The sequence below is a fragment of the Mastigoproctus giganteus genome, chromosome 4 (genome assembly GCF_048544385.1).
Source record: "Mastigoproctus giganteus isolate SK-2022 chromosome 4, ASM4854438v1, whole genome shotgun sequence".
NCBI lineage: Eukaryota > Metazoa > Arthropoda > Arachnida > Uropygi > Thelyphonidae > Mastigoproctus > Mastigoproctus giganteus.
Window position 1 is genome coordinate 168,017,478 of NC_143578.1, and position 12,753 is coordinate 168,030,230.

General features: G+C 43.3%; 1 protein-coding gene across 1 annotated transcript in view; it reads left to right on the forward strand.

The window, feature by feature from the left end:
- The window catches only part of LOC150087179 (nose resistant to fluoxetine protein 6-like), a 298,214-nt gene that overhangs the window by 154,783 nt on the left and 130,678 nt on the right, over positions 1-12,753 (forward strand). Inside the window, exon 4 of the mRNA XM_090372396.1 lies at positions 425-517. Coding sequence (XP_090228522.1) covers positions 425-517 — 93 coding nt within the window. The remainder of the gene's footprint in view (positions 1-424; positions 518-12,753) is intronic.

Sequence of the window (12,753 nt, forward strand, 5' to 3'; positions counted from 1 at the left end):
CATGCATGACAATAACATGCATAACCTCCAAACTTTCGACTGTGCGTGGAAACATTGTTGGAAATCATTTTCTAGAAGTAATCGGAAGCCCTCAGAGTTTCCATTGCTTCTGATTACATTACCATCTGATTAATTTACCATCTTTCGTGTGGGATTACAATAGCAGTTTCGAAAAGTGTAAATATTCATCTGACATTCTTCTCTGATGGACACTCTGAATTCAAATACTATTTTAGGAGCTTCGCTCATGTGGTATATATCAACCGTTACGCAGTCTTTACAAAATCTGGTAGAAGTGTTCTTAATCGATTATATGAAAAAGTTATAAAAATAGTTTGTCTTAAGTAATTTTAACAGTACTTTACATTTTTAATTGCTGTTGACTAAAGGAATATTTTCATTGACACATACGTCTCTCTTTCAGAGGATTGCTGGTCAGCTATGTGGTTGTGGACTCAGTAATAAATTTGAAGAAACCATTCAGTATTCCTAGATATATAATTCATCGAATATTCAGGTAAATACAGTTTTCTTGAAATGGGTTTCAATGGCATGGTGCGTATTCTTCTAATATTTTAAATTCCCCACCCTGCACATTACCATTCGGCTAGAATTGTATGTTTCAGATCGCTTAACTTAAATAAACCTCTACAACCCACTCATTATATAGAGGAAACCAAAACATTTCCCTCGAAGATATTCTACGTGACAAGGATCATCTATCAGAGTATTTTTATATTCCTGGTTTCGAAGCTTTTCAAATTAATGCACTGTTTATCTATGCAATGTTAATTAATTCACTTAAATGCACTGTTTATCAGATGTCTTCACAATTTTTCCGCAAATTGCTTATCCCATGAGGGATTTCAACGACATTTATACACCAGAACCACTTTAAATTCCATCTACTGTAAATAATGAAATAATACATATAACCATAGAAAATATTTAACCTCCATACATGCGAAAAAATTTCCATACAGAGAACATAATATAAAAAAATGAACTGGCGCACTCTGATCTCCGTTGTCAATGCGCCAATAAACACCAAAACAACAACAACTCATATGAAATATTCAATTTATTTTTACTGTTATACTGATATATATACAGAGTGTCTCGAAAATATTGGTACAAACATTTAGGGGAGTTAAGAAACATCTAAAGAAATGTGATAGGAACCCATTGCATAGGAACCCATAATCGGAAACGTCACGGGGAAAGTAGTAGCAGAGGCACAAGAAGCAGAAATGACACAAGACAGTAATTAGTGGCAAACATTTATTTGACATAATATTAACAATGCAGTACGAGATGGATGCATTTTATAATGTTAGAACAGATGCTCGAAGGTTCCAGGATGAGTAGCAATGCATATGTGACACCGACGCAGCATGGATTGGCAGACACGGTCGAACTCACCCGGAGTTTCTTTGACAGTAGCAGCAGCGCAGAAGAGTCCCGCCACGAGATCCATTTCCGTCTCCACAGGAGATTCATACATGATAGATTTGAGGCCCCCCCCCTCAGAAAGAAATCAAGGCTCGATAAATCAGGTGAGCGTGGGGGCCAGGCAACGGGTCCACCATGGCCAATCCATTGACGCCCAAACCACCTGTTCAAATGGTCACGAACACACCTTCCATAAGGGGCAGGCGTCATGTGGAAACCAAATGTTGCGTCTCACATAGCCATAGTCATAGCCATAGCAGCTAATGCGCCAATAAACAACCATACCACACACACACACACGCGTCTCACATTTGCTGGATCATCGTCAAATAACCCTGGTAGAACTTGTTCAAGAAAAATCCGATATTTAGAGGAGTTCATGCGTGATGGTAACAGGTATGGGCCGACTAAGCAGTCACCGACCATACCTGCCCACACATTTATTGCGAAGCGATGTTGTACCGCATGGGGGCGCGCACCGTGTGGGTTGTCGTGAGCCCACACATGAGCATTGTGTTTATTGAATAAGCCTTCCCAAGTGAAATAACCTCATCCATGAACAAAACATAGGCTGGCAAATTCAAGGCTTGAACAATTTCTTGGAGAACCACTGCACAAAAGCCACACGTGCAGGATGATCTTGGGAGAGCAGTAACTGAACCCTTTGGAGATGAAAGGGGGTGTAAGGAACTGTCGGGCAAGACACGCTGTACACTGCAACGAGCCACTCCTAAGGCAGAGGCAACGGCACGTGTGCTGGTAGTACGATTATTCTGGACGGCATTCAACACACTTTCTTTCATGGCGGGAGTTCGCGTCGAACATGGTTTGCCCGCACTACTCCTGTTACCTATAAATGACCCATAATCGCACAAATTTTGATGCACTAGCGCAAAAAAACGGTGGTCCGGGACATGTCTGTCTGGGAAGCGTTCTCCATAAATTCGTTGAGCTGCTCGTCCATTGCCCTCTGCTGATCCATACACTAGGTGCATGTCTGCCAGCTCACAGTTCTTATATCGATGCATGCTCTTCGTGCGGCAACTACTGCTTGAATGAGTGAACGAGAAATTTTCCCTCCCACGAACTGATGAACAGCGCCGTCTACCGACTTAGGTAACGTTTCCGGTTATGGGTTCCTATGCGATTCACATTCCTTTAGGTGTTACCTACCTCCCCTAAACGTTTGTACCAATATTTTTGAGACACGCTGTATATATAATTTTTTTTAAATGTGTAATGGCATTTTCCATTTCATGTCTCTGTTAGTCGGTCTCAGCGTAGATAGAAAGATTTCTTACCAGGAAAAGGGTTTTTTTATTTTGTTTCATTCAATAAAATCACGGAAATCGATCAGAGAACGCATGCAATTTATGGACATAGTATTACACATGGGTCAGTCGGCTCTCAGGTGTCCCAAATTTTTTTGTTTATTATAAAATGTCAGTCTTTTCAGTTGAGGATATTAAAACCTTCGGGATGAACAGACATTGCTACTGGGGTTACAATGACAAAATACGGTCATCCAACAGGATTCGAAAACAATGACAAAGAACCCAGAAAGAAAAAACCTCTTAATGTCCCCTCGACGTGGGCACCTGTACGTTGTGAGGGAACCTCCCAGTGATGCTGCTGGGCTTCCACATTAGCATCACTGGGATCTAACGCCCATACCTTGGTTCCAGGGTTATATCGTTGGAATCCGGCGTGTGCAGCCGTGCGCCGCGACCCGTGGAATCCGGAAAGGGGGGATCCTGGTGGTTGAGGGGGCCCAGCCTTAATACACCACTTTGGCCCCTGCTTCGACAAGACGGGTGGTCCCGGACCGTCCCGACTGGGATCAATCGGCGGGTGGTTCTTACTGCTAGGGTCAACTGCGTTCCAATAAGTCTCACTGCCATTGGTCCTGGGACGGAATCAAGGCTTATTGGAAACGTGGGTATGGTGCCTCTAAGCTAACTTGGGGTCCCTTTCGTGTACGCAGTACCTGCTAGTTAACCAGTGGCCGTACCATCGTAGGGCTCCGTGGTGGGTGAGGTACTTAGAGTATCTGCAATTTTTATCTTACTACCATGAGTAATTTAAATCCATCTTCTTCTGGGGCCCCATCAATGTCCATACCTAATCGATCGTCTGATGATAGTGAGAGCAATTCTGCAAAAAGAGCCGGAACTCAGGAGAAATCAACATCTGTGACACCTCTTTTCCTCATTCTCCACTCCACCGGAGAGCAGTCAATTGGGAAAATGCACCTTTCTTTATTCAGAAAGGATTAGAAATAATATTAATATATTTCCTGCGTTCTGGAAATATATTAATTGAATCTTCAAATACAAATCAAGCCGAAAAAATTTGAAAGCCACATCCATACGGAGTATACCCATCATCGTAACCCTTCACAAAACTTTGAACTCTTCACGAGGCCTTATATCAGAGTGGGATCTCCTTCACGTTTCTGAGAAGAGATCTGCTCTGAATTAAAAGAACAAGGAGTAATAGCTGTCAAGCGAATATCCATGCGTAAGGATGGGAATCTCGTCCCTACCCGAGTTCTCATCCTAACATTTCACACCCCATGGCTTTCGAGTTCCATCAACGCAGGGTACTTAAACTGCCCAGTGAGGATTTACGTTCCGAACCCACCGAGGTGTTTAAAATGTCAAAAATACGGCCACTCACAAACAGCTTGTCGTGGTAACCCTGCCTGTGCTCGATGTGGTGCTAAAGATCACGAGAGCAAGGAATGTCTAGCTCCTAAGCCTACCTCTCATCTTTGTTGGAGATGTCTCTACAATACTGAATGCGAGTCATTTTATATCAGTAAACCTAATGAAAACCGACCTGTTCCACTTAGATTTAAGGAACTGGCTCAATCATGGAACATAGACATCAGCAATATATTTCAGGACAAAACACCACCAGATCCACATTGGCAAAATATCTGTGCAATATATGATGACTACTTTCAACAGTGGGGAAAGAAAACGCTGTCTCCTTCCAATATCGCACAGTTACATGCAACTTACACTCTTTCTAATTCAAACGCATGTGAAATCTATACAGATGGATCAAAATCCGAGACCCAAGTAGGTGCTGCTGCAATCTTCCCATCATTTAGAACTTCTGTCTCATTGCCAATAGAATGCAGTATCTTCACTGCTGAGCTCTATGCTATAAACTTAGCTCTGGATCACATTATTGAACATCTAATTCCGTCTGCTTTAATATTCACTGACTCCCTCAGTGCTGTCTCTGCCATAAATAGCAATACCACCTCCTCTCACCCTGTTATCAAACAAATCCATTCCAAATTACTTGTGTGCAATGAGACCAACCAAACTGTGACATTCTGCTGGATACCAGGGCATTCTGGTATAGCAGGTAATGAAAGAGCAGATCTTGCAGCCAAACAACCAGATACCAATATTTTACAGAATTGTCAAGTTCCGTATTCCGATTTCAAACATATCATTCGTAAAGCATGTTACAATAGATGGTCACTGATCTGGAGAGGTTATCCAGGAAACAAACTATACAAAATAAAACCAGAACCAAAGCTGTGGCTCTCCAGTTTCCGGAAAAATAGACGAGAAGAAACAATTTTAGGAAGGCTAAGGATTGGGCATACACACCTCACTCACCTGTATCTATTAAATAATGCCAGTGCTCCCCAATGCACATCATGCCAAGTTGAACTGACCATTCGCCATTTGCTAGTGGATTGTCCCCACTTTCAAACCATCCGCTTAGGCAACTTTAAGTCAATTCCTAATACACAATCATCAGTAAATTTAATGCAGATCCTGGGAGATGATCCTAATAAATAGGAACTATTTACTTTCTTAAATCAGATAGGAATATACCATAAAATATAGGTATCGTTTCATATCCACCATTTGAAAGACACAATATGGCCCCAGCAGCCTATGTGTCGTTAAACTTAACAACAACAACAACAACAACAACAACAACAACAATCCTAAGCCTAATTTTACTAACTGCCAAGGAGAGCACCCGCATACTCTCGAGCATGCCAGCGGTGGAAGGACGAAAGGGAGATCCAAAAATTAAAAACGGAGCTGAACATCTCCTACCCAGAGGCTAGAAAACGCATACAACCAATAAATAGCGGGAAGCTTTCATATGCTCAGAAGGTTTCTGTGAAGTGCACTATCGGTACACAAACAGAGATGACTGTACCACCAAGAGAGTCATTCACTCCGATTGCACGCTATTTATTGAGTTCACAAAAGCCCACCAAAAAACACAATCAGCTGCCACTCCTATATCCGTACTTCCTAGTGCTCCACAACTACCAAAACCAAGTTGTGAAAAAGAGGAACCAATAATAACAAAAACAATGGATGTATAGGACAAGGAGGTATCGGACAAAGCAGTCTTGGAACTCTTTGTGGAGGAAGAAATGGATACCGGACAGCGTCCATACTTCCCCAAAAGAGATAAACCCAAGACTGATAAAGGTAAGCCCTCAGCAACTCGGAAGCCGCCTGATGGACCCACCAAGCCAAAATAATGGAAAATTCCTACAATGGAATTGACGTGGATTCCGGCGAAATATTGATGACATCAAGGCCCTCCTGCAAAAGCACAAGCCCATTTGCTTTTGCTTGCAGGAGACTTACCTAAAGGCAAATGATGACCCCACCATGCGTAACATCACAATTTTTCGTAAAGATAAAATTGCATGGTCCTGCACATGGAGGAGTCGCTATACTTGTTGATAAACAGACTCCCGTTCAGCCCTTGCTAATTACAACCAGCATAGAGGCTGTTGCAATTCGCCTTACAGTGGGATTCCTATTAACTGTGTGCTCTATTTATTTGCCACCTGTGACTGACATCTCACAGGAAGAACTTGATGATCTTGTAACGCAGATGCCTCCCCCTTTCTTACTTCTCGGGAATTTCAATGGACATAATACTCTGTCGGGGTAGTGCTAGCATTAACAGAAGGGGACGAGTCATAGAGCGTATGCTAAATGACAATGACCACTCCCTTCTAAATATTGGAACAAATACATTCTTCCACATGCCTTTCCCAGTTCGTGTAGGATTCTCCCTTTCGCGGCCCTTTTGCCAAGAGGAGGGGGTACCACAAGGATCTGTCTTAAGTGTCACGCTTTTCGCCATTAAAATAAATTCTATTTCTGAATAACTTCCGCCAACTATAAACAGTGCACTCTACGTCGATGACTTCAGCATATTCTCTCAATCATGCAATATGAGGGTTATTGAGAGACAACTGCATCAAGCTATTGGCCGTCTTAACTCCTGGGCCACGGCCAATGGTTTCAGGTTCTCACCGTAGAAGACCGTTTGCGTACATTTTTGTTGCAAACGTGACCTCCACCCTGAGCCTGAATTACGACTTGGACAAAGCACCATTCCAGTTGTATCAGAGTCGAAATTCCTGGGACTCATTTTTGACAAAAAGCTGACATTCGTCCAACACATTCGTCAGCTACGCACAAAGTGTACGAGAGGGCTTAACATTCTCCGCTCTCTCTCTTCTACCTCTTGGGGTGCAGACCGATGCATTCTCCTTCGTCTATACCGTGCCCTTGTACGTTCAAAATTAGATTATGGGTCTCAGGTATATGCATCTGCCAGAAATAGCGCTGTTGGTTGGCTTGACCCCATCAATCATCAAGCCATTCGTATTGCTACTGGCACATTCAGAACGTCACCTGTCCAAAGTCTGTATGTCGCCTGAAATAAGAATCAACAATAGGACAATTAAGTTAGTCACAGAACTAAAGTACCTGGGAGTTATCCTGGACCGTAATCGGTCTTTCACCCCACACCTAAAATATATACAGGCTAAGATGAAAAAATACGCTGGCATGCTTGCCAGAGTCACACGTTGCGAATGGGGCCTGAAAAGGCGCACACTTACGATCCTTTATAAAGCAGCCATTATCCCGGCAATCGCATACGCCTGCGGTGTCTGGTTCCACAAAGCCTCAACAGCGGTAAACCACAGACGACTGGATATCGTACATAGACCCATCCTATTGACCCTCACCCGAGCATGCAAGACAGTCTCTACTCATGCACTACAAGTGATCACGGGCACTCTCCCTCTTGATCTTGAGGTGATTCGCAATGGCATGCTTCAGCAACTCAGACGTGGCAAAGTCACAACCTTCCAGGACCACACTACGTACCCGGCTAATAACTGTAAAGTTGAGAAATACAGGCTGCAAACGTACTTGACATCGATATGGCAACAACGCTGGACGATTTCTGACAAAGGAGACATCACGCGAAGGTTCTTTCCGAACTTGCAAAAGGTGTACCCAAAATATCCGACATGGCTCTGCCCTGGTTTCCACGTCACCTACCTTCTCACAGGACATGGAGCTATCCGCCACAAGCTAAACCTCTTTGGACTGACAGATAACCCAGCCTGCGCATGTGGTTCCCTCGAGACCTGGGACCACCTGCTACACGAGTGTGAACTGTACGAAGATCTGCGTGGACACCTCATCACACGAGTCCAGTTCAACCCCAAAAATCAGGAGCACTACCTACTGGAGGACGAGGGAACCTACAATGCCCTAACCAACTTTGCTCAGTGCCTCTTTATAAGACGCCAGACTCTTCCTTTGCCGGAAAATCTAGGACAACTAGGATAAATACAAAAACAATCACAACAAATGATGAACCAAGATAAAACTGGACTGTGCCTGAACTGCACTCTCCCAAATACTGACCGATGCAGGACACCGATTCCATTTGAGAACTGTTAACCAAACGCATTGACTACAGTCGGACCTTCGGGAGTCCACCCTGACTGTGACTGAAGCCTATCCTACTGAATACCCACCAGTGGATGGACCTGGATCCCACGAGTAACTACTTAATAAAAGACCAAGCATGATCTGCACAAATGTCATACAGACCTGGACTGAAAACCTGGACAGAGATATCTTCACTCCACTCCTGGGAATACCAAATGGGGCAGCCCTGATGCCTTGGCGCCCGACTGAAACCACCCCACATGTATGCCCTGTTGGCGAATAGGCCAGCTCCCTTGCCTGGCCTACTTTCTACCCTTCCCTGGCAGGGGATGAGGGGACAGCCCTGCTGTTACCTCCCCTTCTCGCCACCCCTTCTTTTCCTTCTGGTGGGGCATGGGCATGCCCCACTGTAAACTGGAGTTGTCTTCCCTATCGGCTCCATACTTCTATCTATCTCCCCCCAGTCTTCAGTCTCCCTCCCGACTCTACCTGCACGCTAGTGAACGCCCCACACAATCTAAATTCCACAAGTGAAAATCAATTTCGCCCACCATTTCTTTTGACCTCCTAGCACTGCCTCCTCAACGTGATCACATTTTTATTTATTTATTTTTTATTTATTTTTATTTATTTTATTTTATTTTATTATTTTTTTTTTATTTATTTTTATTTATTTTATTTTATTTTATTATTTTTTTTTTATTTATTTATTTATTTATATATTTTTTTTTAGGTCCTAGCCACTGAAATCTCAGGAAATTAGGTGGCAGGACCTGCCAGAGTGAACTATATTCAAGTGGATACCTGGTCTGCCTCCACGGGGCAAAAGTGGGGCAACGTCGGGCCTCAGTAGAGGTCTGGCGGCTAAATGACCAGATGAACAACGGTACAAGGCATCACACATATACAAAGCCCATACACTTTTAAATCTCTGGCTTTTCCAGTAAACTGGTTCACATACAATGTAACCTACGCGGAGATGGGGGAAACCCCTGGTGCCGCTTGACCCTAAACACACTTTACACTTTATGTCGAAGCAAATGAACCATCCTTGTCGCTTCGACGAATGCAGTTGTCTCTACAATATGCCTTCAAGCTGAAGTCCCTGCCGGACCATCCCACGTGGACATCCGTTTTCGAGCCACCATGGGAAAACCTCTGTAACACACGACGGACCGCTAATCGCCATTTCGCATTCGTGTTCAAGAGCTACTGAATGAGCTTAACATCTCGGTTGACAAGGTTGCTTGATCACCAAAGGAACCCCTTCCACCATAGCATGCATAAACACCAGCATGTGACTTCTCGCTCAAGATTGCGACGAAGTCTAATACTCCGTCTTCTGTCTACCTTCAACTCTATTCACAACACCGTGCAGAACATTCTGACTTCTTGCCAGTTTACACAGAGGGCTCGAAGTCAGAATCGTACGTGGGTTCTGCTGCTGTCTTTCCACATAATACCATATCAGAGCAGAACCCCTTGACTGCAGCATTTACACTGCAGGGCTGCATGCCATAGAGTTAGCTCTAGATCACATAAGAAAACATCGTTACCAACGGTGTATTATATATGCCGATTCAATGAGTGCACTACAGGCTTTATCAGCGATGTCACACACTAATCATCCAACCCTGTCCCGAAGTCAGCAGATAATATACAGCCTCTATGTAAGTGTAATCGATATCCGCTTCTGCTGGATCCCCAGTCACATCGGGATTAGAGGAAATGATTTGGCTGACACTGCAGCCAAATCGACAGCCCTGACGGATAATCTTGACCTGTTAGTCCCCTATACAGACTACAGGCAAGTGATCCGTAGTAACCTGCAATCTCAGTGGCAAGATTCGTGGCATCGCCTGGTTACTACGAACAAGCTGTGTCGAATTAAGCCTGTGATCCATCCTTGGCGGTCCAGCTTACGCAAGGATCGCAAAGAGGAAGTTGTTCTTACCCGGCTCCGCATAGGACACTGTCATTTGACACACTCCTTTTTGGGCCCCGGGTGCCAAGCGTTCCGTGGCCAAGCGATTAAAGTGCGTTCATTGAAGCGATCTTTTCAGAGCTTTTGATATATATATAGTTTCTTTTAGTTGTGATTACCGTTATTTTCATTTTATACTAGAGTAGCTCTTTGACACTACAGGAAGTAGGCAAAGGCCCAGAAAGGGAAGTTACCTTTCTGTTTCTTTTTTATATCTCTCACTAACACAACTAACAGCCGCTTGGTTACCTCGTGGCACTGCTCCTGCCTCCCCGTGGCGGGGCCGGAAACCTGGAAGGAAACGTTATCCTTCCAGGGCTAAAAGGAGCAATCATGGAAAACGAAAATTTCTCTCCTCTAAAGACTGCAAATCCTATGGATTTGCAACAAAATTGTGACAATCAAAACCGCAAAAGGATGAAAACTGATGTACCTCAAATGGAATACCCATCTTTCCTTAGGATGCATTCTTTAACGAATCAGTCATTAGGTACACTATCTCCCTTCTACATACAAAAATGTTTGGAAAGTGTAGCCGGATCACCAAAAATGGTACGCCGACTGAAATCTGGTGACTTATTAGTTGAAACTACCAACCGCAAACATTCTGAGTCTCTCCTAAAACTAACATCATTTGGTGGAGTCCCCACTAAGGTATCTCCTCATGCCACCCTTAATACCTCTAAAGGAGTCATATCCGAATGGGACCTATTGAACGTCAAAGAGGAAGAGATTGTTCAAGAACTCCAAGACCAGAAAGTAATTCAAGCGAGACGAATAATGTTAAAGAAGGACGGAGCATTTGTACCCACTCGCAGCATTATTCTTACCTTTTCTACACCGAACCTACCTTCAACAGTAAAAGCTGGATACCTTAACTGCCGCATCCGTCCTTACATCCCCAATTCTATTCGATGCTACAAGTGTCAGAAGTTTGGGCATTCCCAAACTGTCTGCCGAGGAAATTCAGTATGTTCAAACTGCGGATCAACGGAGCATATTCATACCGATTGCAATGCCGAATCATCACGATGTCCAAACTGCAAAGGCAATCATTCAGCATTCTCTAAATCCTGTGAGCAATGGAAGCTGGAGAAAACAATCCAGAAATACAAAGTAGTTAACAAAGTCACGTATCTCGAAGCGAGAAAACACCTTCTACAAAGCATACCTAAACGTTCATATGCTGAAGCATCCAAAAGGTACCAAACTGTTTCAACTCAGACGGATACAACTGTTCCACCAAAAGTGTCAATTTCTGACTGGGCTCGATCACTCCTATCATCTGCACCACAATCCACAAAACAAACTGTCGATAGGACTAATAACACACCAATCTAAATACCACCTACTACTCAGGCTCCAGCCATTTCAGGTCAAATGGAAAACTCAGATTATGCCAGAAAGAAATCATCTGATACCACAAATATGGATGTTGCAGAGAATAATACCTATGATGAACCCATTCTAGATCTATATGCTGAAGACGACATGGACACACGTCCATTCTTCTCAAAAAAGGAAAAAATAAAATTTGACCGACAAAAACAGAGCACGTCTAAAAAACAGACAGATTCGACTGCTAACTCTAAACCTACACAATGAATAACATAATCCAATGGAATTGCAGAGGGTTTCGTAGCAACATAGACGACATATACGAGTTAATCGACCGTTATCATCCTGTGGGTATATGCCTACAAGAGACAAATTTAACACCTCAAGTATCTGTATCAATTAAATATTATACTATTTTTCGTCAAGACAGGTCCACTGCAAAAAATGCTCATGGAGGAGTAGCCATACTGATAGACTCAACAGTTCCTTGTAAGCAAATTATTCTCCAAACTTCCCTAGAAGCCGTCGCAGCTCGTATAGTGGTTGGCACTGCTTTAACAATCGTCTCAATCTATCTTCCACCCAATAAACCATGTTCAATTCAGGAACTGGAAAACCTTATTCTGCAATTACCGTCTCCCATCTTCCTGTTAGGAGACTTTAACGGTCACAATCCATTATGGGGATCTCCCGTCTCAGATAGACGTGGAGAGCTCATTGAAATGTTACTAGACAGACAGTATTTAACGTTACTGAACACCGGCTTATCCACTTACATTCATTTTCCTACTGGTTCAACCTCAGCAATAGATCTTTCGCTATGCTCTCCTATCCTCTTCCCAAGTGTCGAGTGGACAATACATGACAATCCTCTGAACAACGATCACTATCCTGTCATATGCCGAATTCAAACCACCCATTCTAAAACAACTGAAACCCAAACGAAACGGAATTCCAAAGCAGAATGGGCAAAATATAAAAATTATGTCTCTTTTAATGATCACATCATTGAGTCTTCTCCCGTCGATACCGTCACAGAGCATATAACAGCACAGATACTTAAAGCTGCAACAATCGCCATACCGCAGTCTCAACTAGGAAACCGCAAGCTTATCAATCATTGGTGGAACAAAGACTGTTACACGGTTAAAAGAGAAAAAAATGCAGCATGGAACCAATTCCGCAAATACCCAACCACTGTCAACCTTATTAATT